Source organism: Grammomys surdaster, unplaced genomic scaffold (assembly GCF_004785775.1).
Source record: "Grammomys surdaster isolate TR1022 unplaced genomic scaffold, NIH_TR_1.0 125979, whole genome shotgun sequence".
In the NCBI taxonomy this organism is placed as follows: Eukaryota; Metazoa; Chordata; class Mammalia; order Rodentia; family Muridae; genus Grammomys; species Grammomys surdaster.
The window spans coordinates 3116489-3142969 of NW_021620795.1; the positions used below are offsets into that span (position 1 = coordinate 3116489).

The 26481-nt window shown below is 38.2% G+C and overlaps 1 protein-coding gene and 1 pseudogene across 3 annotated transcripts in view; one reads left to right on the forward strand and one right to left on the reverse strand.

The window, feature by feature from the left end:
• Erc2 (ELKS/RAB6-interacting/CAST family member 2) overlaps window positions 1-26481 on the forward strand; it is an 822395-nt gene that overhangs the window by 374704 nt on the left and 421210 nt on the right. For 2 of the 3 annotated variants that reach the window (XM_028754073.1, XM_028754074.1), the window contains 4 exons: window positions 1582-1719; window positions 12428-12568; window positions 15441-15581; window positions 19783-19818. In XM_028754073.1, coding sequence (XP_028609906.1) covers window positions 1582-1719; window positions 12428-12568; window positions 15441-15581; window positions 19783-19818 — 456 coding nt within the window. The remainder of the gene's footprint in view (window positions 1-1581; window positions 1720-12427; window positions 12569-15440; window positions 15582-19782; window positions 19819-26481) is intronic. The other variant, XM_028754072.1, reaches the window with a different exon arrangement.
• Window positions 9246-9837, reverse strand: LOC114609678 (annotated as a pseudogene).

Below are 26481 nucleotides of genomic sequence, written 5' to 3' on the forward strand. Positions count from 1 at the left end.
AAATTCTCTTGTCTCTGCCTCCCAGCTTGATACAGGTGCACTGGGATTGTAGGCATGTACCGCATCTGCCTTTACATGAGTTTTGAGAATCTGACTTCACAAACCACACATGTAGGCAGCAATCGCTTTTCATGACCAAGCCATCTCCCCAGTCCAAGACCCATTCTTAAGATGTTTGTACAGTATATTTTTTTTAAGGTGGCTTGTTCTTGGATATAAATGTTTACCGTATTCTAAATCTGTCAGTCACTTTTGTCCAAAGTATCATTACCTTTATTATCTCAGATGCACTGGAACACTGGGAAAGTCCACTAGCCCAGGTCCTGTTACCTCAGGTGTAGATGGTTCATGTCTGTCTCTTTAGAAGTATATTATGTTTTGTTTTGGAACAGTGTTTGGAGCAGGGCTGATCTGGAACTCACTGTATGGTCTGGGCTGTCCTTAACCTCTGAGAGCCTTCCTGCTCCAAGCCTCCTAACTCTCAGAATCATAGCATAAGTCACCATACCTGGATTCTTTAGAACTGCTGGATGATGCCATAGTGGTATCTTATTTGCCATCTCTCCGTTTTCATGACTACTGCCAACGTTATTTACGTGGCCATTCCAGACTGCAACAGAGGGAGTCAAGTAGTCTCCCAAGTTGCTCAAACAGCCCAATGTGAAGCGTGTATTTGGAATGAGTCCCTGAGAAAGCTGGGTGCAGAATACAAATATTTTGAATGGACTTATCTCAGAGTTGTACTGCTTTATTTCCCTGTCATTTAAAAACCCTTAATATGAATAAATTGTTTGCATAGCGGGCTTAAGAAAACCTTAGATAAGAAATACATGGTTTGAAAGCAGAGAATAAAAACATGAATGATAGTGGACGTAATGCCTAGGAGAAGGTCCTCGCCGCTGCCGCCAGGCAGACCTTATAATCGGCTGTTTTCTGTGTTTATTTCGGGATGCAGATACTGGATAAAGTGGCTGGTTGGCTGCCAGCATCTGACTTAGTTGCCAAATGGAGTGTTTAGTCCTTGTTGCATATGACTTATATCACAAGTTCTTCCCATTAACAGTCTGCTGGTGATAACCTACTTGGCTTCCATGCAATCACTTTGAAACAGCCACTTGACAATGTTTGCTATATCACAAAGTTTCTTGCTGGATAAAAGGACTGAGTGGATGGCTGTGTAGGCTCTGCCTAGGAAGGAATGGGCACCCGCTCAGCATCTGCCCAGTGAGTGAATTAATCCTGGGGGAATGTTCTTCTGTTTCACTATGGCAAGGTCTATGAACCTGAACCTTAAACGTGGGTAAATGGGTAGAAACAGAGAAATAATAGTATTTAAATGTCTAGGGGGTCTTGCATTTGTATGGAGAACATTCTGCTTATAAATAGAAAATTGCAATAAATGGATTAAGATCTCAATTTTTTAAATTTTAAGTCAAATGTAATCTCAACAATACTGATGTGATGATGTCCATATATCGAGTCTTAAAAAAAAAAAACCAAAATAAAAAGGAGATGTCTTCACAAATCTTGGCTTTGGTTACATAGAAAATACTTATTAAATATGTCAATCTTTATTTTTAGATCGAAAACTTGCAAGAACAACTTAGGGATAAGGACAAACAACTGACCAACCTGAAAGACAGAGTGAAGTCCCTCCAAACTGACTCCAGCAACACTGACACTGCTCTGGCCACACTGGAGGAGGCCTTGTCAGAAAAGGTGAGCTTAACATCTAAAGCAAGGACTCAGACTTCAGAGAAACAGCACGGGGAGTCGTCGATCCAAGTACATGCAAATACATCTGATTACCCCTGTCCCTACACTGCCCCTAGTCCCTGCTTGTCCTCAGACTTCCATGTTAGCCCGGAGACTGGGCATACTGCAGGCATCTTCTTGAAACTGAAAATCAGCATCACCTTTGGATGTCTGATAAAACATTCACTAACTTTTCACTAAATTTTAGACTGCCCTGTAAGGTTACTCATCCTTCCTGATAAAGCCCTCTTCTGGCCAGGTCCTCTGCTATGAGCTTGTCTCTTCCTTATATCTCTGTGATGTGGCTTTGTTGGCCCTTTAGATTTAAATGTGCACTGTTCTCTGCCCCTGCCATTTTGCATTTGCTCCTTTTTGCTCAGGGTGTGATTTTCTATGTATAGATTTAATTCTTCTGAGTCAAGAATGTGGACTTGGCAGAAAGTTGTGTGAGTTCGAATCGTAGGTCCTGTACTCAGTATTTGGGATAAGACACTTAGGCCTCTGAGTTCCTCAGTGTCTTCACCTCTGAAATTGGGGTAATAAAAGTCTCCACCCTGTGAGTTTTTGTTATGTTTAGGAAAGAATGTGTTTAGGACAGTCAAAAGGGACTATAGTTGTCATTATTTTATGGATAATTTCCATAGAGACACTGTGTTGGTGCTCCTATTCTACATAACCAACTCCCACAAATTCTCACTGTACTTATCGTTCTCCATGTGTCTGTTTTAGTGGAATTCATTGCTTTTTATACTGGGCTCTAAACAGAGACAACCTAGTGTTTTATTTTGCCGTATGCAGGGCTTAGCATAGCACCTTATGGGCTGTTCAGTAGGTGCTGGATATTGGTTGTCTTACCCACCCTCATGTGAATGGGTGAAAGGTCTAGCTCTTCTCATTCTGATGAGGGAGAAGGAAAAATAGGAAGTAATGAGGTAGTGGCATGGGGGTGGTTTTCAGAGGGGTGTTGTTTTTTGAAGATGGAGAGAAATCAGAGAGGGGTACAATACTACTTGGTTGCTATGGCTTACAGACAGGTTTTAGGTTTGAGACAGGAAAGGTATGTTTAAGGAAAAACCAGAAGTAGGTGAGCCATGAGTCCTTTTTTGAGGCCCATAAGTTGAAGGCAGAGGGGAGAACATTTGTAAGGAGTCTGGGAAGAATTTGGGTAATAAGGTCTCTCAGAGCCTTGCATTTTTTTCTATTTCTGGAATTGAAAGCCAATCTAAAACTTTCATTCCGATGGACACTTAAAGGATTCTCATGAATAAAAGAATTAATGAAAGAATGAAATCCATTAGAAAAATAGACCATTTCTTTGACAAAGGAATGCAAAGGAAGGAAGAATTATTTTAGCTCACAGGTCAAGGTGCAATCCTTCATGGCAAGGAAATCAAGGCAGGAGGAGTTAGAAGCAGCTTGTCACATTATGTTCCCAGTCAGAAGCAAAGAACGCTGAATGCATACATGCAGTTAGCTCTTTATATAATCCAGGTTGTACTACCAAGAGATTGTTCAGAGCCACAAAAAATAACTTTTTCCATATCAGTTAATATAACCAAGATAAACATCTCCCAAAGGTATACCCACAGGCTCTTCTAAAATAAAACATAAGTTACATACTTCCAGGAATAATGGCACAGAGTAAATGTCATTCCTATTCCAAATAGAAAAAACAAGAAACAGTTACACTTAAACAGAAAACAAAATAACAACAGTGAAAACCAAAACAAAAGCAACAAGAATAAACTACTCCAAAACCCAACAGAGAAAGGACCAAATCCTGCTGCTCCTCCATGCCTGGCATCTAGGCACATAATATAATCATTCAGGTTCTAATAAGCTGCTCCATCCCCTTAGCCCTGAATAATCTCCATTCCATACCTGTTACTGTTCTTGGAGTTGCCCATGACCTTGGCATCTCCACTATCCTAGAGTTTCTACAATATCTTGGTTTTCACCCTAAGAGCTTTATGCAGTATCTTCTCAGGGCCCCTTTACACAGACTCTGATCCTACCACATATTGCCTCAACTCAGATGCTATGTATGCGTCTTTCTTTCCTTCAAAACAATAACACATGAATGAATAGGATGGCTAGTTTAATAGCCAACTTTACACTGTCTTGAATCACCTGAGAAGAGTCAAGATGATAAGAGGTCACCTAGATCTGGTTGGCCTGTGGGCATGTCTGTGAGGAATATTTTTCTTCTAAATTGATTTAAATAGGGTGGAAAGATCCAGCCTGAGTTCGGGCAGCACCATTTCAAGGGCTGGGCTTGAACTGTGTAGAAGGGAAAACAGCAAGCTGAACAAGTGAGTGGCATGTGCTCATGTCTTTCCGTGCTTGAGCATGGATATTTTATATCTGCTGTTTTTACTTTCTGACTGTAAGCTTGAATGAAATGAAACAGTGATGTGCTGGCCCAGGATGGAGCCTGACCCTTTTGTAACAGTGACATCAGTTTCTGTGACCGGACCCTGGGGAGGCACATCTCTAGGCATCTGCTTTTCAGGAACAAGGAAGTCATTTAGTAAATGTGTTTCAATTTAGACCCTACCCTTCAAACAAGTTTGCATTTCCACAAGTCAGAGCCTTGTGTGGGTAGTATCTTTCCCTCATTGACTGTGTTCTATTGGTATAGTATAGAACAACATATTTCTCTTTAATAATTGCCCTCTTTGTTCTGATTTACTACAGTTTTTACATCTTTCTGCCCATCTATTTTTCTGGTCAAATTCACTATAGACTTGAGTAAGTGAAGTAAAATATAGCCATGCTCAGCCTGAATGCACTCCTGTCTTCAAATTTATGGTGTCAAATGGACTAGTTCGTTATTTTTAAATTCAGCTTCATTCAAATTATCAGAGCAGAAAGCCATATTCATGGTCAAAATATCACACAAATAACTCCCTTCCCAGTTCCTTATAGAGTCCTTGTTCTCTGAAACTTCATCAGAACAACATCCATAGTACACATATCTCTCAGTATTGGTCACCAAAAATCCAGCCAGAATGACGCATTAAGTTCTATTTCCAACATTCACCTGCTTTTGTAGCCTACAGTTCTAAAGTCTTCCATATTCTAGCCACAAAATAGTTCTAGTAGCCTAAGAACCACATAGTCAGGTTTATCATGCCAACAACCCCACTCCTGACACCAATTTCTCTCTTACTTTCTTTTCCTGTCACTGTGATAAAATGCTCTTATAAAATACTCTAAAGAGAAAGGATTACTTGAGTCCCTCATGGCCAGGAGGTCAAGATAATGGAGGAGCTTGAAGCATCTTGATATATTGTCCACAGTAACTAAAAATGAGCAATAAATGTATATATGCTACTACTTAGTTGTCTCTCACCTTTATATGGTCAAGGATTCCCTGCTAAAGGAATGTTCTTACCCACAACTAAGATGGTTTGTCCCATATCAATTGATAATAATCAAGATATTGCCCCATAAGCATGCCCAAAGGTCCATCTCCCAGGTGTTTCTAGATTATGCCAATAACACTAACTATGATGATACACCTTCGTTATGAAGGTAGGACATGGACTCAATAAGGTAAAATGAGATATTTGGCCTTTGAAAGCAGCATTATTAATTGTGACCATGCCAACTGGTCACCCAGGACTCCTGGAAGTCATTTCTATCCTGTTAGTGTTGCTCTATGATAGAAATGATTGCTTCACCTGGAGTACTTATCCAAGGCCACCTAGCCTATAAGTGATGGCATAAAGTTGTATCAATTGCTTTTCCAAAGCTGTGACCTGATAGAAGAACTTAAAGGGAAGAATGATCTATTTTGCTCATAATTTTAATAGTTGTCAGTCCATCTTAGGGGAAGAGCACATGGTGGGGACAGCGCCTTATGTTTTTGTTATAATGATGCAGTGAAATGATATACAGAAAAGATGGATCCCCAAAGAGACACACCCTTACTTCCTCTAACTAGATTTTACCATCTATTTCCCCTTTCCTAATAATGCTGTTATACTATGATCCCAACAAAGGATCAATGTATCTCTTACCCTGATCTCTGGAAATAGGTTTACAGACACACCCAGAGCATGCTTTATTAGTCTCTGAGGTGTAGCTCAATTAAGTCACACTGACAGCTAAGATTAAGTATCACAAGGACTTAAAATCCCTGATATACTTATAGGGACATTATAATGTAAACTTAAATAGCTTTTCTCTCACAGATTCCATCTTTATTCACAGTTAATTGAACATATCCTCTAGGACAGTGGTTCTCAACCCTCCTGATGCTGTGACACTTTAGTACAGTTCTAGCCTTCCTGATATTTCAACCCTTTAATACATTTCCCCATGTTGTGGTGAGCCACCAGCCACAAAATTATTTTTATTGATACTTCATAACTTAGTTTGCTACAGTTATGAATTATAACATAAATATTTTTGGAGATAGAAGGTTGCTGAAGGGTAGGTTGAGAACCACTACTCTAGAATAAGGCATGGTGTGAAAAAAAAAACTCAGTAAATTAGAAAAAATGATTAATTAATTTTTGTGGATTTATTATTAATTATTTTTCTTTTACAGTATTGGTAATCTAACTCAGGGTTTTGCACATTCCAGCATGTGCTGTTACACTGAATGATGTTCTCAGCCTTTAATAAGTAATGGCTTGCTGTCTTTGGCTGGTATGCTAAATATGTCAAACTCTGCCTTACTGTTTCCCTTTTATAATGGCACCAGGGGAGTGTTTTTTATTTTAATTTCTGGGAATTCAATCAACTGTAGAAGACATACAAAATGATACAGGTCACTGAGTCTAAAATATGTTACTTAGACAGGGAAAAAGCATGGTGGTAGAGTATTTGCTTAGCACCCATGAGGCTTTCCTGGGCATGAGTACCAGTGAAAACTAAGATTGAATATGTCACCCAGAAGCTCAAGAGCTCAAACCCACTGTGTTTATAAAGCCAGTCTGGCCAAGCCTTGCTGTAGCCACTTCCCAGATCACCAGTTGGGAAAGCTGGACAGTAGAGCCCCAGGCCACTGAGATACAGTTCCTACCCCATGATAAAGCACCTTGTGAAGAGAGCTATGCAGAGCCAAATGAATGCCCATGGAGTTTGCCAGTGCAAATAGGGCTCAAACAGGAAGGTGGTGTTGGGATTCTGCAAGCTAGTTGTTAATCAAGTGGATCCTGGCATATTAGGGCCTCTTAACACATGTTTTTGATATCTGGCCCTCTACATGTGACAGTTAAATTTGTTCTGTGATCAATGGAGGAGTATTTCATTGTACTGAATCATCAATAACCTTTTAAAGTATAATAATTCTTGCTTTGCTTCTGTTTCCCTGCTTCTCTTTCCCTCTCTTCCTCTTTTCTTCCTTCCTTCCCTCTAACTTTCCTACCTTCTTCATCCCTCCCTCCCTCCCCCCTCCCTCCTTCTCTCCTGCTGTCCCCCTCTCCTTCCTTCTTTCTCAATGCCTAAACAGTAGTACTCAGTGTTTAAAGAAAATTGACCTACTTTCCAAATGATGCTGACACCTTCTAAATGGTAAACACAGTTCTTCATTTTGGGACCCTTGCTTTGAAGCCAAGAGGATCCCTAATTTGAGTTCTTCCTTCCACCATCATTTTAGAGGACTTTGTGGTGTGCCAGGCAGGATGTCTAGCTCTGGACTCAAGGGCTGCTTTTTACAAGACTAAGCTGGGAGAATGAATTTATGTGTGTAAAGGGTTTTGAAAGGCAGTAAGTATGATGTAATCTGACCTCAGGGCTTCTGGGAGGTTTCCAGTTGGTGACATGGTTTCACTGGAGCTTGAGAAATGTCATGGCAGCATCTATGTGGTTTAGGGGATGGGGCAGAGGAGACCAGGTGGTAGACTGACAGTTGTCATACAGGCAAAGATCAGAAGGCCTGGGAGTCTGAAGCTACTAAAAGTCCTTAGAGGTTTATAGTTCACTGTGCCCATTCCTTTCTTTGTGGGTCACCAAGGATCTAGTTAGTTAGCATCTCACCTCTAGAGTAAAATAAGACCATAACTGGGATCAAGAAGAAATAAATATGTATAATTAACAGACCCATTTTCTCTGTGCCACCCACTGTCCTAATAATGTACGGTATGTAAAATGCTTTAAAATTGCAAGATAACAGTAGTCATTTTTCTCCTTAAATCATTAGGTATATACATTATTATAATTGACAACATAGTGGCCTCTTTAGGAGATCTTAATCCACAGGCTAATATTCAAACCAGCTTTCTTCTTCATTAAACACATGTGATAGCCCTTGCCATGGAATAAGTTCTCAGTGCAAGAGATAGCTACATTTTGCTCAAACTAAACCCAAATTCTGGAATGTCTAGTTGTCAAGAGGCCACTGGGAAAAACAGACAACAACCAACAGCAACAACAGCAGCAGCAGCAAACTGCCTCCAGACACACTGGAAAAGGCACACTAGAGACAGGTCTGTCCTTGTCTCATGCTCTCTTTGTTAGTTCCGTCTGTATCAACAATCATGGAGGTCACCTTGGATGAGTCCATAGCCTGTTGGAGCTCTCAGAGGCCTCATCTCTGCCCTGTTACCAGTGACAACTGTACCCTCGAGGTTTTGAACATGACTGATAAGAAGTGCATATGACAGACCCTGGCACCAAATAAGTTCTTTTTTTTTTTTTTAAATGTAATACTGTTTATTTAACTTCAAAAACATTTCAGCATTCTAAACATACAAAAAATAACAGAATGTTGCAAATTGCGTTTAGGTACAGAGGGTTCTTGAACTTCCATTGATGCAGTAGTTCTTTGCTTTGCTGACAATGATGAGTTCTACAGTTTCTTTTAAAAGTTTAAAATCTACTGCACTTAACTAAGGAAAAAACTCCAAACACTTCTCATGCCAGATGACCCCTCCCTTTCCACAACTAAGAATGTCAGCAGAATGCTATGCCACTATATACAAAAACAAGACGACCTGAAGCTAACTGGATGCTCACCGCAGTATCAACAGGTCCAGCCTCACAGTGCACGCCCTGAGCTACGGCCCCCGTCAAAAGGCATCTTCCCCTCACAGCCTCCACACCAAACAAGGAGCATCAAGAATCTGTCTGGGTTGTTTTGTTCTCTTTACAAACTATAGATATGTACAGTTGAAAACTCAGGGTTTCTAGCCAATAACCATATAGTTAACACTACCTTACGAGTTGAGAACAAAATGCCAGAAACATCCTCAAATGCCTTGTCACATCAACAGCAAAGTGCACTGAGTGAGGAGGACTCAAGAGTGCCTTTTCATTTTAAAAATGTTTGGAGCTATGTACAACTTTGATACAGTTTCAGGGCGCTCTGGACACCCACGGCCACTTCATGTAAGCCACTGACACTTTGAGAAACTACAATATGATCGTGATCAAATTTTGTAATTAAACCTAACAAGAGAAATAGACACGGCTCAAATAAGAGATGTGTCGATCACAGCGCTTTCCTACTCTAAGGTATTCACAAAGAGACAAAGTTTTTATTCATCTTCCTCCTCTCCCTCCTCCTCTTCCTCCTCCTCCTCTTCTTCTTCCACCTTTTTCCAGGCAACTTTAGCAGGACCCTTGGCGCCATCAAACTTTCCTTTAGACTTATAGTCAGCAACTCCTTCTCATACTTCTCCTTCAGCTTTGCTGCCTTGGTAATGTAAGGCTGCTTTTCATTGTCACTTCAGTTATTCCACATCTCACCCAGCTTTTTTGCCACATCTCCAATGGAAATGTCAGGGTTTGTGGATTTGATTGTGTGGCAGAATTCCGAGCAGAATAAGAAAAATCCAGATGGAGGTCTTTTGGGGGCATTTGGGTCCTTCTTCTTCTTGCCTCCTTTAGCTGGTCCATAATCTTTCATCTCCCAATCATAGCGTACTTTATCTACCTTTGCCATTTCATCAAACTTTGATTTTTCTTTGCTAGACATTGTCTTCCACCTCTCAGAGCACTTCTTGGAAAACTCTGCAAAATTGACTGGAACCTCTGGGTTTTTCTTCTTTTGTTCTTCCCTGCATGTCTGCAGGATGAAGGCATAAGCAGACATCTTGCCCTTTGGTTTTTGGGGTCACCTTTAGCCATCCTGACTGTATTGTTCACTAGTCTCACCAAATAAGTTCTTAGTGCAAAAAATATCTGTATTTCAATTAAACCGAATCTGAGTTCTGGAGTTCCTAGCAGTTATAAAGGAGCCATTGGAAGGAATACATCTCAAGACACAGCAAAAATAAAATGAAACAACTCACATTCTTGACAGGCTTCTCTTTGTCTCACATTCTCTGCCTTAGCTCAGTCTCAAGCCGTGGGTGGGGCAGTAGGCCTGGCCTCTCACTACCCATTCATCCTCTTTTTAGCCTGAGAAGAGTCTTCTGGAAGTCCTTTAACTCAAAATGAAAAAGCCAAAGAAGCTGGGTTAAGACCAAAAGCATTCCTCTTTCTCCACATCCTCGCCAGCCTCCATTGTTGGTGGGATTGCAAGATGGTGCAACCACTTTGGAAATCAGTCTAGCTGTTCCTCAGAAATTTGGACATAGCATTACCTGAGGACCCAGCTATACCACTCCTGGCCATATACCCAGAAGATGCTCTAACATATAACAAGGACATAAGCTCCACTATGTTTATAGCAGCCTTGTTTATAATAGCCAGAAGATGGAAAGAACCAAGATGTCCTTCCACAGAGCAATGGATACAAAAAATATGGTACATTTACACAATGGAGTATTACTCAGCTATTAAAAACAATGAATTGGAGAAATTTCTAAGGTAAATGGATGGAACTAGAAAATATCATCCTGAATGAGGTAACCCAATCACGAAAGAACACACATGGTATTCACTCACTGATTATTGGATATTAGCCCAGAAGCTTGAAATACCCAAGATTCAACTCACAGACCACATGAAACTCATGAAGAAGGAAGACCAAGTGGGGGTGATTCAGTCCTTCTTAGAAGGAGTAACAAAATACTCAAGGGAGCAAATATGGAGACAAAGTGTGATACATAAACTGAAGGAGGGACCATCTGGAGACCATTCCACCTGAGTATCTATCCCATGTGCAGTCACCAAAGGTAGATGCTGATGTGGAAGTCAGGAAGTGCATGCTGATAAGAGCCTGATATAGCTGTGTCCTTAGAGGCCTGCCAGAGTTTGACATATTCAGAGGTGGATGCTCACAGCTAACCATTGAACTGATCAAGAGGTTCCCAATGGAGGAGTTAGAGTGAAGACTGTAGGAGCTGAAAGGGTTTGCAGCCCCATGAGGAGAGCAACAATACCAACCAGCCAGAGATCCCAGGGTCTAAACCACCAGCCTGGGAGCATCTAGGGAGGGATCCATGACTCCAGCTGTTTATGTAAGGGAGGATAGCCTTGTTGGGCATAGGTGAGAGAGGAGATCCTTGGTCCCATGAATGCTGGACGCTGTGTGGGGGGGAATTCGAGGGTGGGGAGGTGGGAGTTGGGCGTATGTAGGGGCATATCCACAGAGAAGTAGGAGGAAGGGCGATGGGAGAGGGGGTTCCTGAGTGGCGGGCAGGGGAATGGGGTAAGGGGATAACATCTGAACTGTAAATAAAATATCCAATAAAAAAAGAAATATAGAAATAACATTTACTTTTTTCTAGTTTGGGCTGTTGTGAATAAAGCTGATATAAACATTCTTGTAAAAAAAAAAAAACATAAAAAAAAAGTGTGCCTTACTTCTTCTCCACTCTGTGCAGGGATTCCACACTGAAGAGCTTCTGGCTGTCACTCCTGCCTCTAGACTGCTCTAAGCATTTTTCAGGGACTATGAATAAAGTGCAGCTCACAGTCTGAACAGTAGTGGTTCATCTTGCTATAGTCAGAAAAGGGAAACTTTGGGGGCGATGATTTCTCTCTTGGCTGGTTTTATTTTTCAGTTAGCTGAAATCTATTTTTGTATCACAATGTAAACTTCAATAACAGTTTTTAATAATAACAATAATGATGATAATTAATAATAATAATGTTATTTCTTAATATTACCATGAATAGAGATACCTCTACAAAGTGCTTCCTACAAAATGGTACAAACTTGACTTCAATACCCAGTGCTCTCATTTAAAAAAAAAAATGGGCATGGGAGCTTGTACCTGTAATCCTAGCACTTTGGTGACAGAAATAGAAGGATCAATGTAACTCACTGGCCAAGCAGACTAACCAGGTCAGTGAGTTTCAGGATCAATGAGGAACCCTATCACAAAAAATAAGGTAGAGAGGGGTTGAAGAAGGTAAGTGATGTCAGGATCTCTCTGCACATGCACTAGCCTGCACATATCCACAAACACAAACATGCACACACACACACATATACACACACATATACTCATACATAAATACACACACACATACACACACATACACACACGATACTTTGTTACCCTGTGACGCTTAATTGTATTAACAAGTCAAAATGTATTGATTGCATTTTACTAATGCAGGTGCAGACATATATACATATGTTTCTTCATATATATATATATAGTTGTGGTTTCCATGTTGATCACCACAGAGAAATTTTTAGCTGAATTGTCCCTGATTTTCTTTTGCAATAGGCTTAGGAACAAGGCTGCCTGAATTCCAAGGAAAACAGTTCCAGCATACACATAGATGAATTATCAACCCTTGTGTTTTTTCTGCCTTGCAGGAGAGAATAATAGAGCGCTTGAAAGAGCAGAGGGAGAGAGATGACCGGGAGAGACTGGAAGAGATAGAATCCTTTCGAAAGGAGAACAAAGACCTCAAAGAGAAGGTCAATGCTTTACAGGCTGAGCTGACAGAGAAAGAGGTGGGTCTGGAAAAACAAGCATGTCATATCTGCAGTCCTTAAATCCCTGTCTTTGTTGATATTTATTTCACTGATGGTCTTAGGGAACATACAGTTTAGTGTGAAGACTTGGGGAACAAGACTGCCCGAATTCCAAGGAAAACAGTTCCAGCATCTCCTTTCATCAGTGACACCTCTGGGAATCTTTACCATTCAGCTGACTGCAATGTGGTCCCTAGAAACTTTCTTTCTTATGTTTTACTTATTAACTAAACTTGTATTACTTAGAGAATTTTTTAGGTCCTATTATCTTTTGCTTGAATACCAGTTAGCATAACAACAACAATAACAATGATAACTCCACTTTACTTATTAATGCTTTGGGGGGTATTTTGCATTCACCAGCAATCCTCAAATGGATCATACAATATTGCCCAGGTAAAAAAACATGGCATTAAACATAAAAGTCTAGGCTTTTTGATTTTATGGTAAATTATTTAAAGCCATCCCACCATTTCACACTATAGCAAAGATGAATACAGAGTATAAGTGTCCCCTGTGTTTTTACAGTAAGAATATACTTTAAGGAACTCTACTTGGGTGTTCTGGAGCAGTTGTTTGGGGCTGCAGTCTCTATGGTCCAGGGACACATGTCAAACATGTCAGTATTCATGAGTATGCTTTGGTGAAGATATGGGTGAAGCAGTTGTATACCTTAATTTTTTAGTATTATTATTTTCAGCTGTCCCTGGCACAGTGATTTTTGTCTCCCAGAATTGCCTAACCTCTGCGGATGGCTGAAGCATGTTTGTCATGCTCGATCTTTCTAATCCACAGCTACCCCTTCTCAGCTCTCCACGGTTCCCCATCCCTTGTATGTTGATAACGCTATACAGAATATAGTCTTTCCTTAATAGGAACTTGCAGCTTTGATGCAAGAGGAGTACCGAGGGAGCCAGAAGACAGTTTCTTATCCTTCAAATCAATGCTTACTAGACTTTTAGAGAGGAGCTCATTTCTTTGTCATGGCGATAAGGAATATAATTCTTCTTTTCAACACATTTTGTACTGCCAAATCTGACTGGATGGATCTGCCATTTGCATGCAACAGAAGAATACTAGCTTCACCCTCATTCGTAATTTCTTTACTATTTGGATTTGCAAGTTCCATTGGAGGGTTTGTACCTTAAACTTCACTCCTAGTAAAAATGAGACCCCAGTGAGTTGGAAAGCAGAAGCTCCAGACAGCAACAGTTACATAAGCAGTGCCAGCCACACGTGAGCATCCTATGGGCAGCTCTGGAAGTATTGCCAGGTCCAGTCAGAGAAACAGACCCAGATTAATAAATTTAATTAAATTAAGGGACCCCCAAAAAGGAAATGGTCTATACTCTTAAGGGAGGCTGGACAAGCCCAGCAGATGTAATGTGACTACCAGGAAGGACAAACAGAGAACTTAGACACAGGCTGCTGCTGTAATCCACAGGAGAAAAGATGAGTTTTGCTCCTAAGGACTTTTTCTTTGTTTTCCTCAAAGGTTAGGACCAGGCCCACCCAGATGACAGAACGTAATCTTAAAACTTAAAATCAACTGATTATAGATGTTAGTCATGTCTTAAAAAAAATGTCTTCACAACACTTAGATTAATAACTAGGAGCTACAGAGGAACCAAAATAAAGCTGGCCATCACAACCGGCAATTTACTATTTAAAAAAGAATTTCTTAGAATCGCAGTTCTTAGGGAATTTATGATTTAGTTTGAGTGATACTATGTCTTCACTATGATAAATGACTGGATTATAAAGTCCTTCACACCCCTTCCCCACCCCCTGTGGAAATGCAATTAGAGTTGTAGACTTCAGTTTGAGACTTAGACCTACCTTTAATGGCTAGGTGACCTTTGGACAAGGCAAAGAGTGAATATGAACTTCAGCTTTCTGTCTTGAAAAACTGACTCACGTGTATAGGAGCTTTCTGCTGGGCAATGGTGACCTCCATCATTAAGGACATCCAGTGCTCAGGAAAGGGACTTGTATGAAGTAGTTGGCAGCGTCACTCTTTACTGAGAGAACACTGTATGCTTATTACCTTTCTTACTGTTACAGTCTTGATATAAAGTGCCCAACTGTCCATTTTTGTCACTAGGGATTCTTAGCCATTTCATATTTGATGATGAACATTGCCCTAATAGATAGTAAAAACTGTGTTCAGAGATATGTCTTCAAGTACTTATTTCTTTGGATTTTAGAATTCAAGCTATCTAGAGAAGCTCAGAATTCTGGACATGGTTAATAACAGCAATATATAGGCAACTTTGTATCTGAGTGGGAGATTAATCATTTTTATTGAATCTGGACTACTAAGGTTTAGAACTTTATCTTTGATTTACTAGGAGATATTTGAAAATTTTAATCATTGTGTTTCTGTTAAAAGAAAGGGGATTTGACAGAGTTTAATAGAATGCTTCCTTTGTATTTGATCTATCCTTGGAAAGAAGCATCAAAGTCAGTAGTTTGCTTCAGATCTGTCTCAGAGTCTGCACAGCTTAATTACAATAAATACAAATGGACAGCTTAGGTGTCTGTTTCAAGAGGTAATACTAAAAGATCACCTCAGGACTTTTATCATTAGCATGGCTTTGAGATGTGAAACTTCTTGTACTGGTCGCTCCATTTAGTCCCATTTGAATCTATTGCAATGAGATCCTGCTCTGTTTTGTAAGCCAGCCAACTTTAGTTTCCAGGTTAGAGTCTATTATTCCTACCATAGTAAGATGTGCCGGTTCTGTCTAATGCATACTTTATTGCATTGTGTAGAATCAGCGGATGTATGTTGATGACCTTGCCAGGAGAAATTGTGATGTTTTGCTTACTAGCATTCTTCTTCTTTCAGTCTAGTTTAATCGACCTCAAAGAACATGCATCTTCGTTAGCTTCTGCAGGACTGAAGAGGGACTCCAAACTGAAGTCTCTAGAAATAGCCATCGAACAAAAGAAGGAGGAATGCAACAAACTGGAGGCACAGTTAAAAAAGGTAAGTGAAGTCTAAGAAGAAATGTGCTGACTTGAGAATGAATTTATGAAATGGTTAAGGGACAAGCATTATTTCCTTTTCAAAATAAACAAACTCCGTATCATTTGCTGTCTGTAATAAAAGAATTTTAATTAAACACTCAAGTTGATTCCTGAGGAGTCTGCATCAAATCTCTCTCTGTAAATCTGAAAAAAAAAACTATCTGAAGTTTCCTGTCGAAAGAAAACTTGAAAGAGACAAAATAGTAGCAGAAATGAAAAGAATAACAACTAGCTACTACTCTCCGGGAAAAAGAAAAGGGTGAACAAGAATGTTTCCAACAGGGGAGAAAATCCAGAAGTCTCCTTATATTTTGACAAATTTTTACAACTTTCAGAAGTAGGTCAATTTTTGTAATACAACTTGGCAAAAATGTTCCTGGCAACACTCATTTTCTAGATGTTCATTGAAGTGGCCAAGTCCCCAGTGCATCTGTAGAACGATGATTTCTAGTGAATTAATAATGGTCTACTGCCTAAGGAAGCTCATTACAGTCAGAAGTCTTTGGAAAAGAAAGCAGGCTCTTTCCATGTGGCCTTCACTGTTCTCTCCAACCTGCACCCTGTTGTAGAGTGCATCCCGAGTCATGCCTTGTCCCTTTGCCTCTTTCCCCACGTTGTTTGGTTTGTCTGCACTCATTGTTCATATAAAACTCATAACGTTATTAATTTAAGTCTTTTGTTCCTCTTGATAACATATAAACCTAACCAGAAGAGATAAAAATCTTAACATTCAAATAAAGCATACAACAAGATTAGACTGTGACCCACAGCACACTAGGATGGGGATTTATCAACTGTAGTTATGAAAATGGATGGCCCGAATGGCCATAGATATGAGCAGTTTATGTCTATACAAGAATCATTTTGAATGGTTAACATTTAAATATTCTATTATACATGGAGTTATGGAATACAAATTGAAATGTAACTGTTTCATCACCATGAGAAATTTTACACTAAGAAAGTCTACTTACTAAGACTCAGAAGGGATGGCTGTGGAGATGGCTTCTGGGTAAAATGCTTAACTCCTTTTCCTAGGAGACCCATGGAAAGGAATACCAGGAAGTCTGACTTATTCCTATAATTCTATTCCTGGAAAGTAGAGATGAGTAGGTCTCTGGTGTCTTTGGCCTCTCAGTTTACTTAATTGGTGAGTTCCAGGTTAATACAGAACAGCATGTCAAAGTATAAGAATGTAAGGTAAAGAGGCAACCAAGGAAGACACTTCATGTTTACCTCTGTGTAATTCATGTCTATACAGGGGCATCCACAGTCATGTACACAGACATGCACCACATACAAGCACACACACACACACACACACACACACACACACACACACACACAGAGGAACATGGGAAAATAAAGAGAACTGTGCCTAGTAAATCTCATTTAGCAACATGGTGAGAACATTTGAAAAAGATTAGTTTCAGGGTTGTCCCAACATCTCCCTTCCTTTAAGTAATACTATTTAGTAAAGCAGAAATATGGACCAGTAAGTGAAAGAGTTTAAATTGCCCATTTGAGGCTAATTAGATAGAGATTGAGTTGGCCATTTTAGCTTTTGGGACATGAAACATTTTCTTAACTTATTTATATTGTACTTTATAATATACTAACCTTTACTGATATGATAGTTTAGTGATATTCAAACATAAGACTATTGCAAAGGGAAATGGCCTTTTCATGATCTTACCTCACTTGTAGTAGTGGTAGGAGAATCTCAAACATACTCATGCCTGAAAAACACCCTCCATGTCATGGAGATCAAAGCTCTATATGTGATTTCTACATATATGTGATTAACATAAGCCCTTTGTCAGTATAACTCAGTGTTGGCCTTTGAAATCCCATAGTGACAAACAGAAGAGATTCTTTCACATGTTGATGCTCTAGTCTCCTTGTTTATGGTTATTAGTTTATTGAATCTACATCCGTAGGGCTGCTTCAGTTCAGCTTGGTTTGCCCAGTAGATCACTTGCTGCATGCCTTTTCCTAAGCTCCCAGTCAACACCATTTACTGAAACTCACAGACCAAGTCCTACAACATTTTACATGGTATTTAATGGCATTTTCGTATTCTATAGAGTCACCAGCACTAAAGTGACACATATAGTTGTCTTATTGTAAGGGAATGATTTAATTCATGAAAACACAACTAATTCTTAAGTATTTACATAGCCTTTACTTATGCCATCTAAGCACATAGTGCAGTGAACCTCAGAAGATAATGATAATTTAAATATTTTTATGCCTAACCTACAGATGTTACATCTGGCTTTTTAGTATTGACTACATTTAGGTATGAAGTAGTTTTTTTTTCAGTAGTCTCTAATTTCTGCTGCTAGTTCCATTAAAACCTTACCTTAGAAAGAAATGAGATACACATTGGATATTTCAAAGCACAAGGCAAGAGCATATGAATGTACATATAAATGCACCATTGGGGAAAAATATGCAACACTGATAGCCTAAAGGGGTGCCTTCACCTCCTTTAAATGGAGCAGCTTGTGACTTGTGAATAAAATAGATTTACTAAATAAAAGCTGAAAATAGAATAATTTTGTGTAATAAATACACTATGAGTTTTTCCAGTGGTGTCTTACTCAAGATTTGTGATGGTCTAGGTAGGTTTTCCCTTGAAATCCACATCAGGTTATAAATTCTTAGCATTTTAGCTGAACAGATTTTGTCTGCTAGTGACGATGGAGATTTTGACTTGTTATCTGATTAACAATGCCTGACTAAAATAAGCTAATTTTTTTTTACACAAATATTTATGGAGAAGTTTGGATACATAGCCATTTTAAACACCTTTTGATATGGACTTATAAAATCTTCAAATATTTTGTGATTAAAAATGCACAGAAAAGGGATTCTGTGTCTTCTCTCCCAGCCTCTTAGAAATGGCAGTCACATATTCATGTGTGAGGAAACTCTGCTGATTTTAGTGAGTTAACTAAGCAACGCTAACCAGGTAAGGCATGACTACTAATTGTAAGTGTGCACAACAATTAAGTCTACACACTACTCATAGTTATCTGCAGATTAAGAACACCTGATTGTTGATATATAGACCACACCATCTAGTGAATGATTTTTTTTTTTAAGGCTCAAGCTGTAGAGGTTACTTGACTTGTACCTATAGGAATTTGCTGAGAAGCCACAGAATCCAAAGAGCCATGGCTTCTCCCTTCAGTTTTCCAATAAATATCATGCTTTAGGAGATTTTTTTTTAAAAAAATTGTGTTAGAATCATTATTTGCTATACTCCAGTTGAAGAAACAGGTGTCTTGTCTCAGCCTAATACTAAATAATAATTACTGTAGTATTTTATGTACTAGACTTTAAACTTGATCGTCAAATTAATGTGTCAACAGTTCATCAATATAACTTGGGAACACTATTTACAAGTAATATTTAACACATTTGACATGCACAAAATTGACCGGCACCCATTATAGTTACTAAAGCACCTGGAACATAACAGGATACCTTTGAAAATTACTTTTTCTAAATCGAAATGGTGGAAACTGATAACTGACAGCACTGTGCTACAGTTTCCTTTCATCTTTCTGCAGACTTGAATTTTTTCCCATTTAAATTAGTCTGGTATTGCCATGCTTACTGATCCTTCACTTTTGCTAGCCTGCTGCCTCTTGGTCTCTATTTAAGTTAGACACCAAATAGACAATTTAGTCTTATGTTACTACCGAAGAAGAGCTATAAATCCAATGATAAGATTTAATTAATCTTTTATTATTTCCATCTTTGAAGTTCAGGTAATAAATTGTGGGCTTGGCCAAAAGCACTTCTTCTGATTCATTGCTGGAGGCCAGCACTTCATGTATCACCAAAAGTGGACAGTTTTCTTTATTTCATGGGCTATTTAACTTGAAAAAGGGAAAGTAACACAAACCTTAAATTTCTTATTCCAGCTATTCTTTTTTAGGAGCCAAAGTCAACATTTGTGTTTCCCCTGAGCCTTTCACTTTCACTGTGGAATGTTTAAAAACTGAAATTTCTTCTTCTCCTCCTTGTTTTTTGAAGAGCAGCTCGTCTGTGCAAATGCACTGGATTTGCTGAGCTAATGCTGTTTTTCTGGATCTTTCCTTCTTTCCCTGTCTGTGCGGCAATGCCTTCCCACCTTTGCAATGTAGCAAGCCGAACAGTTGTTCAATCAGATGTACAATCCAGTAAGTCATTTCTGAAAGTTCCCGCTGTAACATATCAAAGCATGAGGATCCCCTAAGCCCATGTCTCAGTGTGCCACACTGGGGACGTTTCCCAAATGCTGGTCAGTCTCTTCCATGTCCACTCTGTCAAAAGGAACGAATCTGCACAAAGCCAATGCCATTTCTTTTAAAATTTAAAAAATGAGAGGCCAAAGAAATATGGTCAGCTCTTCCCAACTTCAACTCTCAGGCTACAAAAACAAAACAAAGCAAAGCAGCTTGAAGATCTAGGCTTACAGTATCTTCGGTGAGACCCTTCAATGCCACAGAAATAGCATTTGTAGAACAGCTGGCAGCTCACATGTATGCTCTATGTATGAACTCCATGTTAAGCTGGGTGTAGCTTTAATATCTGAGCTGTACCCTTGGAGACTGATAAACTCCTAACAACAATGTAGGGTTTGTAAAAGTTCAAAATATCTCACAGGCCCGAGGGCAGGTTACAACATCCTCTACTGATAATGGAACATAGCAATTCTGAATTTAGTTTAATGAAGTCTGAAAAGCAGGTAACTAGTTCAAAAATGAATAAAATGTCCCTACTCGCTATTTATCTTAATGACATGTCCATTCATATCAAACACTTATTTGTTTGTTTAGTTTATTTTAAAAAATTGTTTTGTCAACAGATTAGCTTACTGAGAGTTAGAGTAAGTGAAGGTCACTAGAATGTGTCACTGGAGAAGGATGATGATGTACCATCACTCTAATTGTCTTCTATTTATAAATCTACATCACAGAAAAAAAAGATATGCATAAAGGAAGCAATTCAGTCAACACAATGTTATTTCTTTAGCCAAGCTCAGCCTGTGTACAGGCAGATGTGCAAGATGCTTGATGTACTTCATAGATTCTGCCTGGACCCTTCATTTGACCCAACAAATACGTTTACAAACATAGTCCCTAATGCCTTGCTGGAGTGTCCTCCACATGGATCTGAGCAGAGTAGCAAAACTAACCAACCAACCAACCAACCAACCAACTAACCAAACAACCAACCAACCAACCAACCAACCAACCAACCAACTAACCAAACAACCAAACAACCAAACAACCAACCAAACAAACTGCTCAAGTTTTCTTTCCCTTAACATTTGAATGAAAGTAGTAATAGATAGGTTCAAGACAATTGAGAGGTTAAGAAAGACAAATAGCAATAATAATAATGATGAATAATTAACAATAATAACAACAATAGATTAGAATATCCCGAAGCTTGAAAGATCACCCTGATTTTTTTTTAAAGCATTTGGTAAATGTTTCTAGAACAAGATTGCATAACATTTTTTTTCATAGTTACAAGTTAAGGACAGAAGAATCTAAATTTGCGGTGCTTTGTGCATATGAAGCACAGAGGGACTGCTATGTTTCTATGGCTGCAGAGAGTTCTCAGGACAGTAGGTGGAGTCTATCAACCCTTCTCAGAGTAGACAGGGTCAAAGAAATGGCTTAGTGGCATGGTGTTTTCTACTTTCCCTTTCTCTTCCACACAGGGCCTGGCCTCAGCAAGTCAAAAACAAACTCTTTTTAGTGACTAATTCAAGGTCTTAGGCTGACATTCTTCCTCATGTTAATTAAGCTAACCAAATGGTTTGGCGTCCTGGGAATATTGCCAGCTCTCCTTGTTTTAACTCCCCCTGTCTGCAGATATTTTCAGGATCTAGGGTTTGGGGTTTTTTTTTTTGGAGGTAGAAGGAAGGTTCTGATAGGGATGCAGTTTTCTACCCTTTACAGTCTTAAAAGTGACTGCATTCTCCTAGTTATAAAAGTAATATATAGCCATGGTATTGAAAAAGTAAAGAAGGATGTAACAGATAATAGAGCAAGAGGACAGCTCACGGCAGATGTAGCCAGGAGGAGTGAGTATGTGCTCATGTTCCTCTACCAGGCACCCTTAAGTGGAAGATACTACTCTTCTTTCTCTCCTTTTTTCCTCTCTGTCTCCCTGTCTGTCTGCCCATATGTTCTTCCTTCCTTCCTTTTTGTTCCTCCTTTTTTCCTTACATACTTTATTTATTTTCACCAAGTTGTACCAAAATGTTTATTCAATTTTTTATATTTTACCATTTTTAGAATAAAACATTAGAATTCATTCCCTCATGCAATTATTCTCCCAGAGCACCTCGTAACTGATATGCTGTCTACTCTATTTATTACATATTTTGATCACATATACCCATTTTTGTCAGTGCTACAAGTTTAGCTGTGACAAGCTCTCCAACTACCCATTCCTCCATCTTCTCCTTTCCTCCCCTCCTCCTAAGCTCCACCCTTCTCCACCCTCCCTTCTCCCTGCCTTTTTCTTTCTTCATAGGATAACTTTCTGGATCAGCCATCCTGGTTTTTAAGGTTATCTCAATAGTTCTTACAATGTTGTATTTTGGAGAACTTTTACCAAGAGCCTTCTCCCAGCACTGAGTAAATGTGACCTTTTTGACCACACCCTGGCCTACACTGAGAACTGTCATTTCACATAACTTTGAAAAATCCTTAGGTCATTTGTCTTCTTCTCTTTAATTACTAACGAGTTTTAGGTTTAAAAATATATGTAAGCTCTTGCTTTTAAATTTCTAGTTTGGCTCATTGGGTCTTATGAGTTGTTTTCTGTTCTCTAGACAATTTTTCTCATATTGTGACAATTATATTTCATTTTTAATACAGAGAATTCTTTGAGGATTTTTGATCAGTGGGATTTCTTTCTTTGTCTCTTTCTTTTATTTAAAATTTTATTATTTTCTCTATTCCTTGAAGTCATTCTCTGATTTCGCTCACAAGTATGAAAATTTTTGGATGCCATTTTTTTTAATATTAAATACAACTCTTATCTGTATTTTGATTAACATCGAGAGGTCTAGTATATATTTTTTAAAACTATCAGTTAATGTTCATTGTTTCTCAAATGTTCTCTGACCTTGTTGTCATAGTTTTGAGTATTATACTCTCCTTGGAACAAAGGTCTTAGTTCCTAAGCTGCAGTTTAGTTTTAGCTGTGTCTCTTGCTGTTGGGTCAGAATCTTATTTCTGTGACTGTGTGATGTTTAAACACCTAGTCATGTTCTAGCTGAATGTTCTGGGTCATGTTCTAGCTGAATTCTCTCTGCTTTTGTTTCTGTCTTGTTTGGGAGTTCTTAATTTTTAATTTTTTTTTACCTTCCAGATGAATTTAGGAGTCACTTTTGTCAATTAAAAATCACAGTTCCTGGTGATTTAATTTGAGTTATATTCATCCTGTATAATAATTTTAAGAGTCATTGATACAGTTCTGATATGATTTATTATCATTTATAAACTTGATCCAACTTTTTTAACGTGCTTTTTTCTAGAGTAAAGTTTTGACATTTTCCTATTACAGGGCTGGGTATTTATTTTGGGGTATTATATTTCTAAAGCTATTGTGAAGCATATGCACACATATATTGTATAACGGTTGCAGCAATGGCTACATTTCTCCTTTTATTTTCTTTTTTAAATAATTTATTTATTTTAATTACATGTGCATTAGTGTTTTACCTGCATATGTATTTGAGGGTGTCAGATCCCCTGGAACTAGAGTTACAGACATTTGTGAGCTGCCATGTGGGTGCTGGGAATTGAACTCGGGTCCTCTTGAATAGTAGTCCATGCTCTTAACCATTGAGCCATCTCTCTAACCCCCACCTTTTATTTTCTAACCAGTTATTGATGCTCAGGAAGTTTTTGCTCTCATGTGTTTATTTTGAATATGGCTTCCTTCATGTTTCTGGTGAATTTACTATAGTTGTTTTGAATGCATGAGCACATTTTACTGTCAGAACAATGTCCATGTGCCTACACTCAGAGTAAATAAGGATCAGGTTTTGACATCTTTCTGCAAATACGTTCTGGAGTACAAATAAAGCATTTACTTTCTATTCTTTTGCTGTAGATACTCCATTCTGCTAAATAATGTGCTGATGTCATTTCGTAGGAACTTAAAATTTTGCCTTTGAATCCTAATTATTTCTCCTAATAATAGCCTGTCTTCACTTAACTACCAGCTTCCGATCCTGGAGGATTTTTGTGTTGTCACTGTAAATATATGTAGGCTGACTAACACTGAATCTATTTCTCCCCTTAGTTTTTAATTCTAGACAAATAATATAGTTTATCCTTGCCTTAAAATACTGTCCTGGTGATAGCCCTAGTATGCTTAGAGATGGTGTCCAAAAGTCTTTCCTATATTTTAAAAGAATATTTTGATTTTTTGGACACGTTCATTGAATACTTTGTAATATACCCCATTGCTGGTAAGGGTGCATTTGAAACCCCTCTGAAGTGCTCCTGTGAGCTCCCCCTGGCCAGTCACTGTCCATTTAAAATCTGGCTTCTCGTAAACATACTTTGTGCAGGACTTACATTTAATTTAAGGGCTTACAAAACAAACAAACAAAAAAAAACAAAACAAACACAAAATCTCAGACACTTTTTTTCATTTTACACAAAGGGAAAAAAACAATCTTCTTAATGTTCAGGGAGACTTCTCTGTTTAATATGTCATTTCAGGACTATGCATTCCTAGGGACATTGTGTGCTGATTATAAATGCCTTTGTGACTATTGTTCTTAGCAATTCCCCCCACTTTTAAAGTCTATTTCTAAAAACTATTTGATTCATTCTTAAACCAGTATCCTGTTTCAAAAAATAAAATTCTATATGCTTAGCACATTTTAAAACCCTTCAAATAAAAATGTAATTATTAACATAATTCCCCTGGAATTTTTGAAAATTAGCAACATTGAGAACTAAAGGTATTATCTAGACAGAAGATTACAACTATTTATAACTACTTATCTACTTCAGAGAATATGGATGGTACATGTAAACACATGCATGTATACAAACACATATCCAACAATTGATATAGGCAGTCAATGTCAAAATAACTCAAGTAATATACTACATGACATAATAATGTAAAGTTACATGTTTTATTTCAGAATGTCTAGATAATACCTTTAATCCTCAATGTTGCTAATTTTCAAAAATTCCAGGAGAATTATGTCAATAATTACATTTTTATATGAAGGGTTTTTAAAATGTGCTAAGTATATAGATTTTTATTTTTGTGTGTATTTGGAGTATTTGTTTATGTTTATTTATATGTATTGTATTTGTTTTATCTATGAAAATAAATTGTAGCAAGTTTAAAGTGCAGATTGTGAATGTTCTGAGTTTAGTTAGTTTGGTTTTTAAAAGTATAATTTCTTTTAAAATGATGAAACATAAGATTCCAAAATATATCATTACTTTCAAAATATATTACTTAGGGCCAATAATTATGTCTGGCATTTACTCATTTTTAGTTGAAAAAAATTATAATATGTTGTAGTTGTGGAATTATAGTCAGAAAATTTAATGAGTCTCTTTTCTTCATAACTTAGAATTATGTCAATGTCTAAAATAGTTTACACCCTGTCCTGCTATTAAGATATGAGAGGAATGTTGAAACACTGTCTATGGTCACCAGACAGCAAAGTCCTGTAACTGAGAGACATATTTTTGCAGTGCATAAGTTTAGCAAATTACTGCTGAAGTCTAGAGGCAGCATGGATGCGACATCAACAGCTTTATTACCTAATGGTTGACTTGTACTTTAGTTTGCAAGTAATCATTTGTTTTGAGGGAAATAATTTTTTATTAAAAATTGTTAGGGCCCATTTCCAAGTGAGTGTAAATGTCCCCTGCCTTGTGTCACAGCAGAGTTCTGGACTGAAGTCAATGCTTTCCTTCTTAGACCTCTGGTACTATAGACCAATACACCAGTGAGAATAATCAGTGTTCAGCCTTTATAAGTCTAAGTACAAGTACGTTTAGATATGTGATTGTAATACTTGGTAGCTCCCAACATTGGGGCTGACCACCCTTTCCTTTGATTGACATATATCAGTCATCTAAAGTGCTGCTTTGTTTCTGATACAGTTCTGATCACTTCTCTACTGACTAAAACGGCCCTCTGAACAGTTGCAATTCATGCTCAGTCGAGTTACTTAACTCTAATAACTCCTAGACAATTTATGTAGACTTTTGAATTTGTATTTAGAATGGACAGGGGACTCACAGATCTTTCCAGTCATGAGGACCTGTCATGTTCATTACATGAACCTTAAGAGATGATCTAAGAAAGACTTTCCTCCTGTACTTTTAACAATCTTTCTTAAAGATTTCTATTGTTGTAAGCATTTTATAATGCTATCTATTATCATGTCTATCAAAAAGCCCCTCTAAGAATTATTCTTGAGGATTGAAGATAGTCTGACATAAATTATTTTTCCTGAAATCAATAGGTACTATGTTGAGGAGAGAGAGAGAGAGAGAGAGAGAGAGAGAGAGAGAGAGAGAGAGAGAGAGAGAGAGAGAGAAAGAGAGAGAGAGAGAGAGAAGAAGAGAGAAGAGAGAAGAGAGAAGAGAGAAGAGAGAGACAGAGAGGTGTATAGTCATTTAAAAAGAAAGGATTATTAACACTTTCAAGTTTTATCTGACAGACATAGGACAGCTACAAACTTGCCAATGGGCTTTAATAACATGCATTACATGAAAACATCAGTGGTACCTTCGAGATTCAGGCATTCTCCCCCTTAGATTTCTGTTTGTCTACACATCACATGA